Source organism: Haliotis cracherodii, unplaced genomic scaffold (genome assembly GCF_022045235.1).
Source record: "Haliotis cracherodii isolate W230 unplaced genomic scaffold, xgHalCrac1.p SCAF_18, whole genome shotgun sequence".
Lineage (NCBI taxonomy): Eukaryota > Metazoa > Mollusca > Gastropoda > Lepetellida > Haliotidae > Haliotis > Haliotis cracherodii.
Genome location: NW_027266273.1, coordinates 26,848,772 through 26,872,152, shown reverse-complemented (window position 1 = coordinate 26,872,152; position 23,381 = coordinate 26,848,772). Strand labels below are relative to the sequence as shown.

Here is a 23,381-nt window from a genome sequence, read left to right as displayed (position 1 = left end):
AACCGGGATTCAAACCAACAATCATAGGTTTCTGTCGTGCCCAAGGGACATAACTCTGCACAGCGAATAGCGGCGACTTAGACGACTGGGCCACCGGGGCCCCCTCTTTAGGTCTAGTGTAAGCAAACATGCGCAAAAATGGAAAACTAAAATACTAAGAATGACTGAAAGTCTGTATGTTCAACCTGTGCAAATGTTAGAAATAGTTGCGCCTTTATGTTTGACCCAAGTGCGGTAAATTATATATATTCACTTTTGATACGAACTTGACAGCACCATACTGGTGCTCGTGGTAAACGCCTGCATCACTTCGGGATTTCCCCCAACTTTAAGGTGACACGCCGTGATATAACTCGAATACTACTTAAAGCGGCGTTAAACGCAACTCCCTCGCTCTGATACGACCGATATGAATGAGTGAGTGAATGATGTTTGACAACCGGCATAAGTACGGACCAGTAAAAACGACCACACACACGCACGAGTGCATTAGTCGTGAACCTGACGTTAAACCCCATGATAACTCACCTTTAAATTATTAGGTATGTACCCATCCAATCAGTAATCGGGAGCATGGGCAGCGAGCCACGACGTCGGGTACGGTGACACGCAATCTGCCAGGTCACACATTGAAGACAACGGATATACAGTAGTCGCCTATTATGGGACAAACATATACGTGCTACAAATGTGCTACTCCCCACAAGTACCCAACAGGTTGAATATGGCACTTGTCTGTCGGTGCAGCTGTGTATACCAACATAGCCAATGCAATGAGATCTATACGCCTTCCAATGAACTACACACAACTACAAAACTGAAATGCTTGAAGCAATGGTTGATATATACCTTTACTGTTTAACAATACAGCACTGTCGGCGATGACGTTCATGTGGAAGTAGGATCCCATTGTAGTTAAGAATAGGGTTCTGAAGCATGCAAATATATGTTGCATATTAAATCAATTATTGCTTATGAATCGACTACAGTCATTGTGTCTACTGCGTATCGCACAACCACACTTCACAGTTCACCCTGTGGATACTCCTATTCACCAATCTCCCCAGAAACAGTGGACTAAATATTACTAATACATATATGTAAGGATGCTTTTTACAATTAAGTAGCTTTAACAGGATGAATTGCAATTTGTCTTGAATAACAATATACAAAGTCTGAACAGCTTGAGCGAGAGACGTTGGCCAGACCTTGGGGTGCGTTGTTATCTAGCGCAGTTACAGACACGTTGCTAGATAAATTGTCACCTTAATGTCAACCCTGTGTCGCAACTGACTGGTCGCCTACGCTGACGTTTGTCCAAAAACATTAAATACTGCATTTGTAAATATGTTATCTTCACAATCTCCTTTCTCAAAAGGATAAAGGGGTTGGCGGAGAGAAGTCGGAGGGGATATGGTAAGTGTAATTACGTCATTAATTGAACTGACACACGAGAGGAAGAGAACGTAATGGCATAAAGACCTGGTGCGAGAACACCAATTCAAGCGCAGTCGAATGATGCATGATGACCTCCGCTAAAGAATATATTTTACTGACAGATCTTACTGTATCTTACTCTTACTTGGTATGCAGTCTTTAAATACGATTCAGGACAAAAACTCTTACACACAAATGGTATCAATTTTGAAGACTGAATACTGAATGAATGACTCGGGTTTCACACGGATGTGAACAGTATTTCCTCTCTTATCACGGCGTGTCGCCTAACTATGGGAGGAAATGTAGACATTTATCGTTGGTGAAACCCCTGTGCATAGCATGATGCTGGCCTAGGTTGATAATCAAAGCGTCTCCTGAATTCGAACACTTGTCATGCAATCCTGGCAACCCTGTGTGTCACCTGTGTTATAACACCTGTTAACAATATGTGAAATTTAATTTTTGGTGTCATGTCCAGAGAGTCGTTTTACTTTCTCCAATCACACCGACTGCCATCAGAGGCGGACACGTAAATAAATATGTCTTCATATCAACAGCTCAAGTGGCCTAACTACACGGGATATTATAGAGAGACAGTTTTAACCCTAGAAAAAGAGAGTATATTATAAAAAATCCAAACTTTTCTATTGACTATTAAATATTGGCATGCTTTGTAACTATTGACATGAATATTTAATGCATTTATGACACAACAAACCTTTTCCGCTCAATTTGCAATCTCAACCTGATTTTTCTATAATAACCTGAGACTTCACCAAGACTTGCACGGTACAGGTAAGTTAACACAGATAATAGCGGTATAAGAAGTAAAACGCAGAAACAACATATTGTTCAATAAAGAGAATAAACCCGACAAAAACCTTTCCAGAATCAAAAGAAATCTCTGCCAAACCACTTGAGTCATATTTGCTACAGCTAGCACTTATTCATGTTTACACCGTGGCTGAGATTTGAGGCAATCAAGAAACGTCATTTATCAGTGTCCATGGCCGTGATTGCTTCAAAATACCATCATCAACCGTGACACGCACGTACAGTTTTGGAATAATTTGATAAGGCTAAGATTGATCAATTATTATTTCAGTTGACTTCAAGTCTTACATCTGACCAACTGATAAACAAGTGATCAATTATTTAGGTAAGAACGCCATTTACGGTCATCACATTAGTCAGTTTTCATTCATATGAATGTCGACATAGAAGCATCGATTTTGGAACAATTACCTTTTGCTCAGAGCGCCGGATGTGATCCATCATAGAGTCTGAACCCACATACGGCACATCAATAAGGTATACTTCACAATCAGATATTTATTGACTTGGTGATCATAGAATGTATTGATCTCTCACAACTGATTATCTAGAACATTGTATTAAGTATGGGTCGTTACAGCGGTTCGACCAGGGGGTTGTCTGGCTAACGTGCTATTTATTTCATGGGTTTTATCCCCGTGAGTTTAATTACATACCGGGTGGGACAGATAGAAGAAGATGGCTGAGTCAGGGTAGCGTATGCTAACTTTAACCAGGACTAAACCCTTGTCTGTGGGTGTGCCAAACGGTCTTATACTGATTTGACTCGTAATCCATTATGTGTCAGTGCGTCAGCTGAACGTAGGATTAAAGTCAATAGGCTGAAACACTTATCACTCATGTGAAACCCATGGTGACGGACATGAAGGCTAGAATCATATTCGGGGAAATCTGGAAATCTTAGAAGTTAAGGCGATTGTCTGGTTTGAATGATATACCTAAACTAATAATATGACGTTATGTGTCTGTCCTTAGAAGATGTAGTGTTACTTGTAGGGGGTCCATTGATGTTTAAATTACGCAGTTTCCCATACGAATTCACATAAATCATGGTATGTTTCTGTGTTCATCTTGAAGACGTAATACATGTTTAACATTAAGGAAGGAAGGTATGCTCAACGCTCGCTTTATACCTCATTTAACGAACACGCACATCTTGTACGTCTCTGCAACCGACATAAACATACAATGAAGAATATGTTAGCTTCTTCAACAGTCTAGATAAAGGGAAAACACATTTCTATGACCAATAGAAATCTCTGCATAAGGCCGAGTCGATTCCATAATTCCGAAGTAACAGCGAAACAGGGATTTCACATTACACCCCCCCGAATATTATGGTATGACCCTTGACGGAGAAAGTCTTTTTAAGAACCACATATGTTTTAGCCCATGTCCAGGGCTTGTGACAAAATGAATTGTTAATATATGCGAATCAATGTTTCAGTGATTAAGTGATTAAGTGATTCAGTGTCTGTTATCCCTTTACACGCAAGGGAGCTTGGTGTTCAGTAGAGTAAAAAAGGTAACCATTTCACGTTCCACAACATTTAATACACGAGCATTTTCAAAAAGATGAATGGTTTATGCTGAGGCGAAAGATACGATGAAACCTCTCATAAACACGGAGCCAGACGTACATCAACATCACATACACTTTGATCTAATCGTTTTGAAGCGATCCTAAATCTGTATTAACTCTCTCCAAATAAGTGTGTGTTTTTGTCCTGAAACAAATTCTGCTGTTCAGCGTATGAAATGATTAACTGAAGAATGCAGACATCGACCAGTTAATGTGATCCAGTCGGCGCTGAGCTGGTCTTGATATAGGCATTTCTGAACACCAATTAGAGTGTGGTGCTAGAAGACGAAACGTTGCTTTTTGCGGCGATTTGAAGAATATCTCAGTTACGTCATGATGTATCTACTTAATGGCCCGACCACCTCCGTAGTCTGGTGGTAGAGCGTCTGCCCGAAGAGCGGAAGGTCCGGGGTTCGATCCCCGGTCGCGTCATACCACAAGACGTTAAAAGATGGGACTTGTTGTTACCCTGTCTGGCGCTCGGCATTAAGGGGCTAAAACAAGAACAGGTCGGCTCGGAGTCCTCTCGGATTCCGTATACTGTAACTGAGTGGGGTATACATATTAAACACATACACTAACACGTGCATGCACGTCACTATATGAGTGCAATAATATTCGCCTCACTTTATTGCCCAGTCACGTGTTCGTGAACCACGCAAGTAAGCGTTATTCTCATTTCATAGTGTGGACATACATATTTGTATCTTGCTCATAAATGGACTTAAAAAACACATAAACTGTTTTTCAAAACATACAAACACGTGACCCTTTGAGAAAAAAACAATTATCTTGCAGCATGACCTTTCATGTCCGAAAAGGTCAACGTTAAACGGTATCATTCTCTATGGCTAGTACGGGTAAACGCGAACTCATTTGATGTATAAATTGGTGACAATGGCATGGCTGACATTTTTCAGTGGTTTGTGATAGGGTACCTGCTGGTACTGATTGTATATTTGATAAAAGAACGCCATTTAAGGTCATTACATTGCAATTGGTCAATTGTATTCTTGACCAATTACCGTTATCTTTGATCTGGAAAAGTGACCTACCAAACCACTTCCGACTCACGTGCCCCAAAGCTCTCTATCTACAACATTTACACAGCAATCGAGGTTTATAGATTGATTTTGTCTGTAATTATATAACATACATTGCTTTCAATATGGTCGATAAGGAGGTAAGATTATATGTACGTGTTTTGCTATTACATACAGTTTGACCCAGCTATGGGTGTATCAAATAACCTTAGCATGATACACCATGTACGAATTAAGAAAACTGCATATGCATTAACCATTATAAATCAGTCAACATTTCTGTGATATCACTGCCCGGAAATTTCTTTTGTACCAAATGGCGTTAATACATCCGTGATTCGAAAACTCGCAGAGTTGAAACACTCATACTTTTACCGACAGTGTGCAATACGAAAATTATACAATAATTTATTGGTGAATTCTCCCAGTTGTGTGACAACTATGACCCCCTGGAATGTAATTCAAACCGACCTTCCTTCACACCTGTGACTAAACTGTGCACACACAGATGGGGATAGCCCCCATAATGGTTATTCTAAGTTAATGGGGCTGTCGGGTAGCCTAGTTGTCAAAGCGTTCGCTCGTCACGCCGTAGACCCGGGTTCAATTCCCGACATGGGTACAATGTGTGAAGCCCATTTCTGGTGTCCCCGTCGTGAAATTGCTGGAATATTGCTAAAAGCGGCGTAAAACCATACGCACTCACTCACTCACTCTTTATTTGAAGTTAATAAAACAATCTCCTGGCCCCCGCGTTGATTTCCTTTAGTGTAGGTTGTTCATGTTTGATTGTACGATGTTAATGCACACGTGATTTGTAAGAGAGACCGGTGATAGACGGTCCGTGGTTTTGGCAGAGGTTTCTTTTGAATATGGTGTGGGTGTTGTCACTTTTAGTTGCAAAGGAAAACACGCTTGTTTCACATGCTATTCACAAGTTTCTTAAATTGGACAATATATATTGGCAATTTATCCCGCGATATGCCAAGGAGAAGGCACGGGCCACCGAGCCGTTGGTGCCCGTGCCTGTAATAAAACAGAAGATGAGATTGGGTTAAATGGCCGAGGGTGTGCAGGTACTAGTGGGCTACTTAGCTGCTAATTGTATATACCAAAAATGCTACCGTTGCCATGGCCACGCGCGTGGCCGACGGCGATTGCAGCTAGAGCTGCTGGCCTGAGACTGCTACCGCTGTCCGGCCCCCACGGTAGCATATTTAAACGCTACCATTGCTTGGCAACTCCCACGTTGCCAAAAGCAGCTCCACGCTGCTGGCCTAAGTCAGACTGCCGCTGCCCGGCCCCAGGTAGCCGGCCAAAGCAGATCCCACTGCCCGGCCCCATTTGCAAAACCATTGTGCGGCTCCCGCCGCGGACCCAACTGTCAGCTACCGCTTGACAAGACGACTTCCGCCGCCGGGCCCATATACGTGGCAACCGTTTGCCCCAACGTATGTTATTCTACGATTCCCCGGCTGAAAAGTCGGGAAAGACAAGGTTCCCACTGAGAAGCAGGTAACCCCGGAAAAGTTCCCGCTGAAAAGCAGGTAGCCTTAAGCACGAGTATTAATTTGGAAGCAAGTTAATTTGTTACTAGCAGTGTAGCCCACAAGAACCCCGCACACCTCGACATAGTTTATTGTTGAGACAGGTATTGCATATATACAGATATACAGCTATTAAGAAGTCATGTTTATTTACATATATCAGAATCGTTTAGAAGTATGTACATATATGCAAGCGCTCTGAAAACCTATTTTACATATGTACAGGTTTATTTACATATATACAATCCGCTCTGCTGGTACCTGTAATAGAATAAACGCTGAAGAAAAGAAGTGATTAGCATTCCAGGTGAAGAGGACACGTCAGGCTGAAAAGGAAAGAAAAAGGGAGTGGCAAGCTGGGTGGGTGGGTGGGTGGGAAAGCGATTAGATACAGTGACACACGTGTGTACTTGGGGAAGGGCTGCTCGCGAATGACGGACTAACAAAGGGCGGGATGATGCTTGCGCGGGATTATTCCCCGGGCACGGTGCCGAGTAGTGGCCCGGGGTGATTGGGTTACGAGGGGTGATTGGGTTACAGACGTAATTAGCCCATGGTTTGGATACGCGCGATAAAGTCATTTAGTAGTTAGTACTAAATGTAATTATCCCGCGATATGCCAAGGAGAAGGCACGGGCCACCGAGCCGTTGGTGCCCGTGCCTGTAATAAAACAGAAGATGAGATTGGGTTAAATGGCCGAGGGTGTGCAGGTACTAGTGGGCTGCTTAGCTGCTAATTGTATATACCAAAAATGCTACCGTTGCCATGGCCACGCGCGTGGCCGACGGCGATTGCAGCTAGAGCTGCTGGCCTGAGACTGCTACCGCTGTCCGGCCCCCACGGTAGCATATTTAAACGCTACCATTGCTTGGCAACTCCCACGTTGCCAAAAGCAGCTCCACGCTGCTGGCCTAAGTCAGACTGCCGCTGCCCGGCCCCAGGTAGCCGGCCAAAGCAGATCCCACTGCCCGGCCCCATTTGCAAAACCATTGTGCGGCTCCCGCCGCGGACCCAACTGTCAGCTACCGCTTGACAAGACGACTTCCGCCGCCGGGCCCATATACGTGGCAACCGTTTGCCCCAACGTATGTTATTCTACGATTCCCCGGCTGAAAAGTCGGGAAAGACAAGGTTCCCACTGAGAAGCAGGTAACCCCGGAAAGGTTCCCGCTGAAAAGCAGGTAGCCTTAAGCACGAGTATTAATTTGGAAGCAAGTTAATTTGTTACTAGCAGTGTAGCCCACAAGAACCCCGCCACAAAGCACCAGAGTGCTACCCCACACCTACGGCCACGCGATACGCGGAGATAGCATTGTTGCCCGGCTTGCTTATGTACTGAGAGGAAACACTAACCTGTGGAGATAATATCCTTACTGGCGCAAAACGAGCGCCAGGGCATGCAATAAATTGTCCGTAAACACACACAGTCCTTTGTCACTGAGGTGGACGCCCTCCCAGGCGTACCATGTCTTGTCAGATGCCAGGATCTGGGGATGTGGCACTGTTGTACCGCCGAGCTCTTTGACTCGGTTGGTCAGTCGGCGGTTGATATTCTTCCGCATCCCCTCGATCTTTCGTGGATCCCTGGCATCGTGCCAGTAGCGCCTGGGCAGCATTGAGGATACGATGATCTTGGTGTCAGGAAGCTGGAGTTGTATCCGAAGGATTGATGCCACCATGTCAAGGTAGAGTTGGCTGCCTTTGACCGAGCACAGGTCGTTGGAGCCCAGGTGAATGATGAGGGCTCTGGGGCTGCGCCGTGTCGCCTTGACCTGTGCATCCAGAATGGTGTCCAGCTCCTTCCACCTCATCCCCCCTCGTGCCAGCCATAGCATCCTCGGTTGGTTCGGGCTGGTGCCCTTCAGGAGCAAGTACTGCCGTGCCCTGGCCATGTAGCTGGATCCCACCATCCAAACTGTAAACAATAAGAAGTGTAGTAAGTACCATGAAAGACTATTTGATTTAATTGTGCAACATTGAATTTGTTGGTAAGCGTATGTAAGCATTGTAGCTATCTGATTTCCACCTGCCGTATTGTTGTATGAGGTGTTCAGGCACCCCGTTCATGGCTGCTGATGTGGCTGCCCCAATGCGGAAGGAGTGCGAAGAATAGCAGGCCGTGTTTATGTTGCTGTGTGCTAAGGCCTTTTTTAGGAGTGCCTGGAATTGGTACCTTGTAACGGGGGAATGGTCAGAGTGGACGAATGCATGTTGTGGGCCGGAGGGGCGCGCCTCCAGGTAGTGCTTGATGGCGACTACCGGACATAGCGGATTACCTGGTATAGGTGACATTGTAACTGTTGTCCCCATCCTGTACTGATCAGACTTTGAGTGTGGTAAATGGATTGAAAGCTGCTGGGGGTTGCCCGAGAAGCTTAAATTCTGGATGGCGCAACCTGTTTTTGAGGGTCCAGTTTGGACGAGTTCGCTAACCCTAAAGAAACCAAAGAATGCTGTGCAGTAGACTGCCTTGAACAGCCTGGCTTCATATGCTGATGAGCATACGTGAGGCAGATTGTTGGTTACTACCTGCAGCAGATCTGCAGTGATCGGTTTTCTGGTGTCTGGTCGGCCCGCTGATTTGTGTAAGCCGGTTACAATCTTGCCTACCAGGAAATGGTTTGTACAGTCGGTGAGCCCGTGGAATTTGTGGTGTGAAGACAGCGCTGCAATGTAAGTCTTGACTGTGTTAGGGGAGTGGTGAGTGACTGACAGATAAGCAATAAAGTTTACGACCTGATCCAGCGGGACTGGCCACACCTCTTGTAGCTGGTGTGCGGACCGGAACTGGTGCAAGGCATTGATGCCTGTTTGGTAAGTGGCCCATGTATTAGTAGACAGAGATTGTTGTAGGAGTCTGCCGGCTTCCTGCCTCAGATCAGCCATATGTTGCACGGGATAGGTGTGGGGTTCTGGTCCGCGGCTGGTGCTGCCTCTCGGAAGCGTTTGAGCTGAAACCTCGAGAGAGCATCGGCAATAGTGTTAGCAGTGGGACATACATACTTTGCCTTAAACATAATATTATATCGGAGACACTGCAGGATTAGGCGACGGAGTAGGCTCATCACTCTGGGGGCCTTGGTTGACTGCTTGTTGATTATTGTTACGACGGCTTGGTTGTCGCAGTAAAAGAGGACCTTTTTGTTTGCGAGTTGCTTGCCCCAGATTTGGATGGCCAGTGTGATGGGGAACAGCTCCAGGAGCGTCAAGTCCCGTGTAGTTCCATCCGTCACCCACTGAGGTGGCCATGCGCCGTTAAACCATTTGCCCTGCATGTAGGCCCCAAAGCCGGCGCCACCCGCTGCGTCTGAAAACAGCTGGAGGAAATCGCTGTCCACCCATAGTTGGTCCTGAAACACTGAAATGCCGTTATAACTCGTAAGAAATGTTAACCACATTTGTAGGTCTTCCTTGACCCAGCTGGTAATCCTAATGTGGTGAAATGGTTGCTTACCTTTGTTAAGCAGATCGATTAGCCTGCGGCTGAATGCCCTTGCCATTGGTATAGCCCTGCACATAAAGTTAAGCTTGCCTATGAGGGACTGGAGAGCCCTTTTTGTGACCTTGATGTTACCTGTTGACAGGATGTATTGGATTTCCCTTGTTGCCTCCTTGATCTTGGGCTCTGGGATTCTGGTCTGCATTGCAATGGTGTCGATTTCCAGCCCTAGGAATGTCAGTTTGGTTGTGGGGCCCACCGTCTTGTCGTGCGCAATAGGAACCCCAAGCTGTTCAAGTGTATTCACGCATCCGTTGAGGTTATCTGAGCAGTGGCTGGTGCCTGCTGTGGCCCCCGTTAGGAAGTCATCCAGGTAATGCATGACCGGACACGTTGGAAGATGCGATTGCATGCACCATTGCAAGAAGGTACTAAACGTTTCAAATATGGCGCAAGATATGGAGCAGCCAAATGGTAAGCATTTATCGAAATAGAACTCACCTTCGAATCTGATGCCTAGCAGCTCGAAATCGGATGGGTGGACTGGTATAATTCTAAAGGCCGACTGAATGTCGAATTTTGCTAGTAATGTTCCCTTTCCCAGTTGTTGCACCATCTGGGTAGCTTCATCAAATCTGGCGTACACAACGGAGCAGGCCTCTGTGTCTATGAAGTCATTTATAGATTTACCCCTGGGATAGGATAGATGGTGAATTAGACGGAATTCCTCCGCATGCTTACCCAGGTGCTGACCATATCCTGGCTGCTTCTTGGGCACCAGGCCTATTGGGGATACTTGGAGGTTGTCTAGGGGGGTGTCCTTGAAGGGGCCCGCCATCCTGCCAAGGTCGACTTCCTTTTGTAGTTTTTGTTTCACGTAGCCTGCCGTATCTTGGTGTGTGGCTGATCGCAAGTTTCGTGCCAGGCGACCCGTGCGGCTTCCCTGGAACTCGAGCTTAAAGCCAAAGCTAAAACCTACCCATAAATAATTTGCATCTCTGTAATTGACCCTAGCATATTGGCGTAACCAGGGTGCCATTTCATTGAGATCCACGGGGGAAGGGGCCACTGAATTTACCGGCCTTGCCGGCTGGTTTTCTGTTAGGAAAGGGCTGATTGGGCTTGTATGGGGTCGGTTGAACCCCATTCCCTCGAAAGCAGGTCCTAGAGCTATGGGAATGTTTGCCACACTTACCGCATTTGTGAGTGTACTTACAGTTGACCCTGCTACAGCCAAATTTATTGAAATCCCAGCATACCTGACTGGCGATGTCCCCCTGTACGCGTGTCATTGCGCCCCGTCCGCCTGATTCTGGTTGTAGTACCGGCTGTGTTACCATGTACTTCAGCCACAACTCCCCGTCGATGTTGTCCCAGCGTCGTGAGGGGTCCCTTGACATTCTGTGTCGGAATTGTTGGTCGTAGGTTGACCAGGCATCCCCCCCGAATCGAAGTGCCGCCGTTCTTATGGTTTCCATGTAGGACAGCAACCCCTGGGTTGTGCGGACCTCGGAGTGCCTACTAACGTAAGTACACATGAAAATGTGGAAAGCTGAAGTCCAGCTTGCCAGGGACAGGCGCTTTGGTTGCTGTTTTATTGGTTTAAAAATTACCTTACCTGAGGAGTCATACGCCATGGTAATCGTACCGTCCTCGTGACTTCCCTCGGTGTTTGGTAGTATTGTGCCGAGGTCGACATACTCACCACGCCAGATTTTTTCCCTCACCTGTTGTTTGACGTGCGCGTCTATTCCGTCCGCACGGAAGGAAAGGGAATCCCCGTATCCGGCGATGTGATTGGCTGGGGCCGCGTCACCGTCGGCCTCGTTGTGCGCATCGGGGATTCTCCCTATGTTGGGCGAAATGGCGGGAGAACTAAAACCAAGCCTTACCTGTTGGTTTGCGCTAACCGGGCCGGGCGCTGAATGTTCCAGCAACTGGAGTATTTTTCCCGGTTGCTCGTTTACCTGGGTAGCCGAGTTGGCAACCTGCGCGGCATTTACAAGCTGCGCCGATTGTACGTTAATTCTGTTGCCACCTTCGATATTTCCGTAATTGGCAGACTCACCATCAGCTGTTGTCTCCTGTACGATGTGTACTCCCGGGGTTTGTCTTCTGGTTGTCCTGGCCTGCTTGGCTCCCCTCACAAGCTTGTGGTTGACGGTTGCTCTTCTCTTGGGAGGCATCACGAAAAGTCGGGGTGGTGAGTTGGTATTCCACAAGCGTAAATTGTCCCGAGGGTGAAGTTCGGGAGTAGAGCGGAATAAATGCGATACGACGAGTGCTGAAATAGATGGTATTCAAAGCGTAATCGGCGAAACGGTCGCGATTGTGTAAATGCGATACGGCGAGTGTTGGAATAGATGGTATTCAAAGCGTAATCGGCGAAACGTTCGCGACTGGGTACAAAGGAAACGTAAAATGGGAAAGCGATTAGATACAGTGACACACGTGTGTACTTGGGGAAGGGCTTGCGATACGGCGAGTGCTGAAATAGATGGTATTCAAAGCGTAATCGGCGAAACGGTCGCGATTGTGTAAATGCGATACGGCGAGTGTTGGAATAGATGGTATTCAAAGCGTAATCGGCGAAACGTTCGCGACTGGGTACAAAGGAAACGTAAAATGGGAAAGCGATTAGATACAGTGACACACGTGTGTACTTGGGGAAGGGCTGCTCGCGAATGGCGGACTAACAAAGGGCGGGATGATGCTTGCGCGGGATTATTCCCCGGGCACGGTGCCGAGTGGTGGCCCGGGGTGATTGAGTTACGAGGGGTGATTGGGTTACAGACGTAATTAGCCCATGGTTTGGATACGCGCGATAAAGTCATTTAGTAGTTAGTACTAAATGTAAATATTGTGACTATTGTTCAGAATCAGCCACACGTGGGGCAGTGGGTTTAACAACGTGTAGTGTGCTTCTTCAGATTTCTATATATATGTCAGTTTTAAAGCATGAACTGGGGTTTTCAGTTCATACACTGAATGGTTGCACCGTTGCCATGTTACGCGATGGACGTCTGCAATGTCCTATATGTGTCGGAGATCGTGGCTTTGCAGTAAGATACTTTGGTTACTACACAATATAAAATACCCAACGTCTCTCAATGTCATCAGTGTGTGTCAGCGAGCTGTAACCACCCCAATCACCGCGTCAAAGGACGTTAATAGATCGCAGCAAGACAATCACACTGGTTGTGAAGCCCGCATGTATACACGTCATCTGCAGTTCTAATAATCTACAGCAAGTGCAGTAGTGGCAGATAATGGCGTCACTGAGCAACCCCCATAAAATTAAAAACAGGTTTCATTACAATGTAATCAGTCAAACCAGGTGATCGTTAAACATTACAGGACATTTGAATAAAAAATGTAACAAAATACACATGTGCTTGTGATCCTGATTAAATGTTACATCATTAACTGGATTCAAATTTTGTACTATATTTCAGTTAAACTGCTTCTTCCGTCGTTTTAACGTTTAAGCAAGAAGTTGCAAAGTTTTGTACAACAGAGGTTACAGTTACTTCCTTGTTGAATGTCACTTCCCGTTCCTTCATTAGGTGGAAACACTGACAAAGTGCCTGACTCCCAACCAATTCTATTTATCTGAACAATTATAACCAGGTAACTGAAAAGCCAACATGATCAATGAACGCATTGCACACGAGGCCGTAGTGAGTAAGTGAGTGCAGTTTAATGCCAGTATTTCTGTTATATGTCGGAATAATGTGGGAGGAAAGCCTCTTTGTTAGGGCAACATCCACGACTTGTCACGGGCCGGTCGACAACGCAAGACGTTACGTCAACAAGGCAACTACATTGATTGATGCATCTACGGAATCCATACTCCACTGCCATATTAACAACTCGGACAATTCCTGGGTTGAGGCCAATTAGTGGCAGAACCGTACGTAATCGGCACAACATCCGGCTCGACGTCCAGCGATACACTAGTTTGGTGTTGACAGCATGTGAAGTTCAAAGACAAGACTGGGGCTGTTCCCAGATGGGTCCATGTTTCATGTGGACAGCCCTGATGGTCATGCAAGGGTCTACGGGCGCCAGGGAATAGGTTTCTGCGAAGCTTTCGATACTCAACTTTGTCAATGTGGGATCGGAATAGTAATGGTATGGGATGGCATCACAACTCATGAAGGTATTGCCCGCCCACATGTTATACCAGTTGCAGTAGACGTTTGGAGACAACATAACATTGCTGTACTGCTCGACCGGTTGTTTCACCAGACTTCACCCCCACAGAACATGTCTGGGATAAGATTGAAATACGCCAACACCTGGACAAGATCCAGCCGGTAACGCTAACTTAGCTGGTCCAATCTTTGATTGACAATTGGAACAACATCCCTCAGGCTGCTTTTTCAGTCATCTGTGTCATCAATGCATCGCCGCTACCTCGCTTGTATTAACGCCCATGGTAGTCACACCCGATATTGACATTGTAAATTGAGTTGGTGTACTACCCTCTTGTTAAGCGTGTTGCTCTATCTCCATTATTTATGAATTGTTACGACAGAACATTGAATACACGAATGATCAAATATGATGTTATTTCGATAGCATAAAATTTCCACCACTCTATCTGAAGCACAGCTACTTTTCATCCGCTAGTACATATGTGTTATAACAACACATTACAAATACACCCCACGGGTTGAATGTGACACTCGTCCAGGGCACGGAGGCTACACCCCTTCCAATGTACTTCACACATCTAGAATACTTGAAGCACTAGTTTGTGTATACCGTAACTGTTTAACAAGACAGCTCTGACGACGACAACGTTAGAAATATGATCCTGTTGTAGTTAAGACCACGGTTGCAAAGCATGCATGTATAAGCTTCATATTCATTTAATAATGAATGGACTGCAGGAATTGTGTCTACTGCACATCGCACAACTACACTTCACAATTCTCCCTGTGGACACTGCTATACACCAATCTCCCAATGAACAGTCGACTTAATATTATTATTATATTATATGAAAGGATGGTTATTAACAATAAGTAGCTATAACAGCACGCACCCTGAATAACATCTGTAAAATGTACTATAAATAACTTGAACAGATCAAGGGAGATTAGTAGGCCAGGACTGTTGGCTCGTTGGAATCTAGAGCAGTCATAGAGACGTTGCTAGACTTTGATAAATATTTGTAAATATGTTATGTTCACAATCTCCTTTCTCAGACGTCGTAAAAGGATATAGTTGGTGTAACTAATAGAACTGACACACGAGAATAAGGAAACGCAATGGCGTAAAGACCTGGGACGGCAAGACCAAAGCAAGCGCAATCTTACCATGCATGTTGCCCTCCCTTAAAGCATGTGCCACTGGACGATTCGCCCACTGTACCTTACTCTCTGACTTCAGAGGCAGCTTTTAAAATTGTAAAAGAATATCAATGTCATGAAATGAATGAATGAGTGGGTTTCACACGGATGTGAGCAGACTTTTCGGTTCTATAACGACGTCAGCTAAACGTGGGAGGAAATGTGATGCAGTGTGTAGACGTTTTGGTGAAACCCCTGCGCATGGATATGATGCGTCTCTGGGATTCGAACACATGTCATCTGATCCTGGCAACCCTATCTGTGTCAGTTGGGCCATCCGTGTTACAAATGAAAACGAAATATGCATATTCCAAATTACCGAATATAATGCTGAACGCGATGTAAGTGTTTGTGGATTAATGCTTTGGCGTGTCTCCAAGAACGAACTTGAGACTACAGTGTGGCTTCTTTGATACACATTCCCTGTATTTACACGATGATGTCAGTTATTGAAAAGGACGACTGTTGCCCGGTGATTCAGGCGTTCGCATGTAGAATATGTCCCAAATGGGTTTAAGGTGTGAGACCCATCTGTTCCCTGACTCTTCTGGAATATTACTTACAGCGGCGAACAAAACAAACATAAGCCAACCATTTTTTGTGTTTCTTTAATTGCAAAGGTGTATGTCGTTGATGGTGACATTCAATACGTTATAAAGACGTAAAGTGTTACATGGGCCCTGACGATCCGTTGTGTTTGCCTGGTACACAACAAGAAGTTCCAACACTATAATGCAGTCGTTGGTCTAAGACATCGTTTCGGCCATAGAACGAGATCTAGCTCCTGATAGTGTGTCATTATATATATCCGTAGGTTACCTGAACGAAACAAGGCGTATCACGAGTAGCATCAGCTGCATGATATAACATGATATAACATGATATAACTGCTGCAGCGTTTCGTGTACAATTTGGACAATATAATGAACTGTATCAATGTCGACCATGAAGTTGACATACTGTTACAAGTGGGTACCACTGCCAGATTGTGACAGGAATGCTAAGTGCTGCAGATCAACGGATGGTCATGACACTGGTCAATTTGTATTGATATTAATCTCGACATAGAAGCTATGATTCCGGACCATTTGCTCACAACCCAGATGAGATCCACCAACTATGTATCCAAAACATGTTATTGTATACGGATGATTTATTTATAAGGTGAGGTGAAATGATGTTTAAGGTCGCGTTCAGTTATGAGGAAATTGTGAGAATTATGACTTATTTCATAGTATTAGCTAACAAACTATGTCGTACTTTATATACCTCTCCAATAAACGCGATACTATATTTAAAACATATTTGTAAATGCGGCATCGAGTGCTTTTTCAAGACCGTGGTTGAGATTTGTCAATTAACAAACGTCGTCTACCAGTGTCAAGGAGATTGGCAGCTTCAAAACACCATCACCTGCCACACGCAAGGACACTATTGGAATATTTGACATTGCGAGGATTGATGATAATTATTTCAGTTGACTTCAAGTCTCACGTCTGATACAATGATTGATAAGTGATCAATTACTTTAGGTGAGAACGCCATTTACAGTCATTACACTGTTCAAGTCTAGTTATATAAAATGTCAACATAGAAGCTCGATTTCGGACCAATTACCATTTGCTCTGAGCCTCGGATGTGATCCACAATAGTGCCTGAAGCCCATGGACTGTACATAAATAAGGTTTACTTCAGCATCAAATATTTATTGACTTGGTGATCATCGGATGTATTGATTTCTTTCAACAGATCATGCAGAACACTAAATTAAGTATGGGTAGTAACAGCGTCTGTTCGGGGTGGTATAGAAATCAAGCCTAACATGTGTAATGTAATTGCAATTATGTAATGATAATTGCTGCCTGTGGGTGTGTCTAATTGACTAAAAGTATTTTGAATAGTGTCTGAAACGTGTATCACTTTAGTGAAACCTACGGTGACGGACAGCATGTCAAGGATCATAATCTGGGAAACCTGGAAATCTTCCCCAACTAAGGGAGGAACACTTTTACTGAGTTGTGGTAACTGTATGGCTGGAATGTGTAGACTAGATTAATAAACGGACGTTGTGTGTCTGTCTTTAGAATATATATTGGATTTGTTTTTGTTTACATTACACTATTTCTCATATGAATTCACATAAATGTGTATCATAAAAGTGCGCTGGTATATTCTGCACTGTGTACATGTTGAAGACCTAATACATGTTTAACATTCAGGAAAGGAAGATATGCTCAACGCTCGTGTAATAACATGTTCAACATCAAGGAAGGACGGGATTCGACACTCGACACTGAAACCTTTCTCGGTGTTTAATCAGAAAGTGAGCACGTTGCTATTTAACAGTTTACTTATAGGGGAGTAGGAAGATGGGATTTATCATCCCAAACTGGCTCCCACAGTAGATATCGCTTGGATGAGATCAAGCGATATTTACATTGTAGGTGATATCACAATGCTTGGCAAGCCTCGGAGTTTTTCCACTTTTATCAACTCGTGTTTATACATTTGATATCAAAAGACACTCGGGTGAAATTTTCTATTAAGGAATGGATGTCTGTGCGACCTTTGTCCACAGAGACTTTGTATTGAGCCTTTCTAGGGGTTGTTAAAAGGATGTAGAGTTTGAACACTAAAAGTGACTTGGCTTCCTCATTGACCGTGATGATCGTAGGATAGGTGAGTAAATCAATAATACAAGGTACGACAAGGACACGCGGCAAATGTACGTAGTTGTATGAAATGTATCTGTTCGTTATTAACGGATGTTTCTTCCTTGGGCGCCATTGTATCCCAGTTCTGTACGTAAAAAGGATGGAACTACTATTATTGTATTACACTGACATTATACGGGGATGTGTATGTAAAGAAAAGCGAGAAAGCCTTTCCATATGAAATCTGTGACAAAGGGAAAGCCGATTGTACATTTCGTGACGTTGACATTTCCGTTATCTCAGTCCCTGTATTCCTACACCTGGGCCAATGACGTAGTGGCGTCACAGGTCTACACTGTTAGTCTCTGTTACTGATTCATTTAACAAACACGCACTACTTGTACCTCTCTACAACCGACATGTATCATAATCACGATTCAAAGAATATGCTCGCTTCTTCAAAAGCCTAAAGGCGTGTGGAGAGAAAAGCAAAGGATAATACTTTACTCGGCTTCTGGACCCTAGCAGTCGAGTGTTCGTTATGTAGTCCCTCAAACGTTTCTTGACACCTTCCACGAACGTCCTGCTAAGGCTTCAATGGGTGTGTGCAAATTTTATATCGAAGCACAGGATATACCGTTAACACCTGTTCCTGTGTATGTTTAAACAACAGATAACTGGAAGATACATTAATGGCAACTAGTTATCTTCACAATAGCCCAGCACTGTTGATCAATACGTTGCAAACTATGTTGAGATTATTAGATGTTGCTGAAAATGTACAGTTAGATTGATGGGTTGATATCACAACGTGTAGCATGCAATATCTCAACGTCCATTTGTTTAGGTACCACACACACACACACACACACACACACACACACACACACACACACACACACACACACACACACACACACACACACACACACACACACACACACACACACACACACACACACACAAACACACGCACATACACACTCACATACACATACACAAACACACACAAACAGACAGACATGAACTGACGTCACAATATAAGTGCAATTAACTTGAACCCCTTTTCACCTCACTTTTGGTTAGGAATCTGGTTCGTGGTCACAACTTAAAGGTCAGTCAGTCACAACATTAGGTGACTAAACTCAACTCAATCACGCATTTAACTGAAGGATTATCGTAGCATGAACCTTTGGGGTCGCTGTATATGCTTCTATTCAGAACTCATACAAATCAATCCATGACGTTTTCAATTGCTCCGGATCAGCGTAGCATCAACGCAACTTTATCCCGCCATGATCCCCTCTCACGCTGTCAGGGGTCAGTATAGATTATATATAATCAACCCAACGAAAGTCATGAATGAAAACGACGTCGTGCGACCGATCAACTGACAGATAAGTGGTATTTGCGGAAAAACTCGTATCTTGTAATTATTCATTTTGGGAAACAGATGATTTCAAGGAAGTAAGTCCCACCACCCCCCAAAACATATTATGGTATGACCCTTGCCTAAAAACAGTCCCTTCAAGAACATATTTGTTTCAGCCCATGTACTGGACTTGCTGAAATTGAATCGTTATTAAATGTTGACCAATCTGACCAGGTGTTTAGTAGTGTCAAAAAGGTCAGCATTTCACGTTCAACAACATATAAAACACGAGCAGTTACAGACAGACGAAGGGTTTATTCTGAGGAGAAAGATACAGCAAACCCTCTCATAAGCACAGAGCCAGACTTACATCAACATCACATTCCCTTTTATCAAATCGTTTTGAAGCGATCATAAATCTGTATTAACTCTCTCCAAATAAGTGTGTGTTTTGGCTCATTTATAAATTCTATTGTTCAGCATATGAATATATTGACTAGGCATCGATATTTTATGTCATCCAGTCGGGGGTGAGCTGATCTGGATAAAGCCATTTCTGAACACCAATAAGAGTCTGATGCTAGAAGACAACTGACGGATCACATCCATTGGTGTACTTTGCAGATATTTCACAGCATGTTTTCAATGCATGTTTTCCTTGCACATACACCGTTTGATCATGCCAACTTCAAAGCTGATCAAGATCTTCAGGAAGCCTCGCGACTGGCTTACTACACACTTGAAAATGACTATCAATGTAATACGTAAAGTGTGAGCAAGACAGTTATGTGTAAGCAACGTAAGCTGAAAGAGTTTTCCGCGGCTGAATTAAGACCTTGCATTTGTCTGCTAACTGCCATGTGATCTCTACACGATGGAGGATCGCCACAGGATTGAATACAAAAGGTTGCTGTTAACGCCGATTTGAAGAATATGGCAGTTACATCATGATGTAACTACTGAATGACCCATTAAGCAGGAGTGCATGAACCATACATGAAGTGAACGTTATTCTCATTTCATAGTATATTATATATTCATAATTTTACCTTGTTCATAGAATTACTTATAAAATGCATAAACTGTTTACCAAAACATACAGCCATGTGACCCTTTGTGATAACAAACAGCCAATTTTCTTGCAGCATGACCGACCATTCGTGTTCGAAAGGTTAAACGGTATCCATCGCTGTGGCTGTGAATATACAATATACAGCTCAACGGATATATGGATTAGTGAGAGTGGCATGGCTAACATTTATCAATTGTGTTTTATAGACTATCCAGTGGTACTAATTGTATAACGCCATTTATACCAATTACCGTTATCTTTGATTTGAAAAAGTCACACACTCTTGTGCCCCAAAGCTCTCCAATATATTGTCTTAAATATTTACACAGCAATCAAGGTTTATACGTTTATTTTGTCTTTACTTATACGACATGTATTGCTCTCAATAAAGCCGATTAGATGGGTTTTTTTTTATGGATGTTTGTATTTATGTGTTTTGTTTTGCTTTCAGTTTGACGCAAGTATGGTTTCATCAAACAGTTTTTGCATGACACATGTACGAATTAAGAAAACAGCATATGCATTAACCATTATAAATCAGTCTTCATTTCTTAGTGGATATCATTGCCTGGAACTGTCTTTTGTTCCCATCCGCGATTTGAATACTCAATCAAACTCGCACATTTGAAATACACATATATTTGTGCCGACAATGTACAATACGAAAATAACAAAAAATAATGTATTGGTGAATTCTCCCAGTTTTGTGACAACCATGGCATCACCCTTGAATGTAATTCAAACTGATCTTCCTTCACACCTGTGACTAAACTGCGTACACATGGATATGCGTTGCCTCCACAATGGCTATTTTACAGTCTGGCCCCTGCCTTGATATCCTTTAGTGTAGGTTGTTCATGTTTGATTCTACGATGTCAGTGCACACGTGAGTTGAAAGAGGGACCAGTGAGAGACAGTGCTTTTGGCAGAGGTTTCTTTTGAATATGGTTTGGGTTTTGTCGCTTTTATTTGCAAGAGAAAACACGCTTTTTTTCACATATTCAATATGAAGTTTCTTAATTCCGACAATATATATTGACCATATATATATCTAGCTTAAGACCTGTGACTATAAACTGTGTACACACGGATGTCCATAACCTCCGTAATGACTATTTCATATTTGATAAAACAATCTTCTAGCTCTGTGTTGGTTACCTCTTCTTAAGTTGTGCATGTTTTTATTTGCGATTTTATTTATACGTCAGTTGAAAGAGGGATAAATGATTTGCCATGGAAAACGTGTTTTTTTCAATATTTCACACGAATTGTCTTCACATTTTTAATATTGGATGGTCGATTTAAAGATGTGTTTTTTATCTGGTTTTTAGTTCATACATTGAAGGTTGCAATGTTGCCATGTCTCGTATCGGAGATTGTGGCATGGAAGCAAACATACATTGGCTCTGACACAACATTATATATAATACCAAAGGTCTCTCAATGTCAGCAGTCGAGCCACCAAACTGTAACCGCCTAAGTCACCGCGTTTTTCAAAAGACCGCATCCATCAATCGATCGCGGCGAGAAAGTCACACCGGTAGTGAGGCCCACATGTATACACGTCATCTGCAGTTTCAACAATCCACAGCAAGTGCAGTAGTGGCAGATACTGGCGTCACGGTGCAGCCGTTGTAAAATGAAAAACAGTTCCCATTATTGATTTCCTACTTCATCAGTGAAACCAGATGATCGTTGGAAATTACAGAAATGACATTTGAAAAAAAATTGTTACAAGATACATATGTGCCTGTGATCCCAACTGAATGTTACATCATTAACGGGATTTCAAATGTGTGCTATATTTCAGCAATACTACTTCGACCATAGTCCTAATGTTAGGCAAGAAGCCGCGAAATTTTGTGTTACAAAAGTCACTTTTTGTTGCATGTCACTTCCCGTTCTTTTATCATGCATCAGGTGTAAACATTAAGAAAGTGCCTGCCTGCCCGCCTGCCTATCTGAACAATTATAACCAGATAACTGAAAAGCAAGGGGGATCAATGAACGCTTAGCACATTAAGCCGAAGTGAGTGAGTGTGTGTGGTTTAATGCCAATTAAAACAGTATTTCTGTTATATGACGGAATAATGTGGGAGGAAAGTCTTATGTGATGCAGGTTTAATGCGCTTACCGCTTTGGTGAAACCAACAAGCACGATGACAAAGCTAAAGACATAATGGAGAATTGGGGATTCGGACCAACGACCATAGTCTCCTGGTACCTTGTGTGGATTTTGGTACTGAATTGTTATGATAAAACATTGATCACACGGAAGCATAACAGTTACACCACTCTATGTGAAGCAAAGATACGTTTCCTCCGCTGGTATATATGTGCTATAACATCACATTACAAATATACCCAACGGGTTGAATATGACACTTGTCCATACCAAATAATCTCTACCCCTCCCAATGTACAAACACAATTAGAATGTTTGAAGCAATATCTGTACTAATTTACAAGACAGCCCTGAAGGCGATGACGTTCACGTGGAAATAACATCCTATCGTAGTTAAGACTGTGTTTGCAAAGCATGCAGTTATAGGCTGAATATTAAATCAAATATGGCTAATAAATCCACTGCAGTCATTATGTCTACTGCATATCGCACAACTACACTTTACAATTCTCAAAGTGGATTATGGTAAAGACCAGTATCCCATTTTTTAAATATATGAAAAGGTGGTTATTAACATTAAGTAGCTGTAAGAGCAGGCATTCTGAATTACGTTATCTGTTGAATGTAATATAGATAGCTTTAACAGCTCAAGCGAGATTAGTAGGCCAGGTCTGAGGGTTCGTTGTAATCTAAAGCAGCCATAGAGACGTTGCTAGACTTTGATAAATATTCCCACGTGTTGTGATTTATGGGTCTTACCTACTACTAGCCGTCTCTGTTTCACATTGGACCAATAACTTTCAATAATTGCATTATTAAATATGTTATGTTCACAATCTCCTTTCTCAGCCCGATTATGTTTCTAGGTTTGTCAGCACCATACCCGTGCACGTGGGTTTCACCGAAGTGGTA

The 23,381-nt window shown here is 43.5% G+C and overlaps 1 protein-coding gene and 2 pseudogenes across 1 annotated transcript; all 3 read right to left on the bottom strand.

Moving 5' to 3' along the window:
• Positions 1-7,804: 7,804 nt before the first annotated feature.
• LOC139465480 (uncharacterized) lies at positions 7,805-9,433 on the bottom strand (annotated as a pseudogene).
• LOC139465587 (uncharacterized) lies at positions 9,321-10,724 on the bottom strand. The gene has a single exon (XM_071247296.1). The coding sequence runs from the start codon at positions 10,722-10,724 to the stop codon at positions 9,321-9,323; it is 1,404 nt and encodes a 467-aa protein (XP_071103397.1).
• A 318-nt stretch (positions 10,725-11,042) lies between these two features.
• Positions 11,043-12,151, bottom strand: LOC139465479 (uncharacterized; annotated as a pseudogene).
• Positions 12,152-23,381: the final 11,230 nt, after the last annotated feature.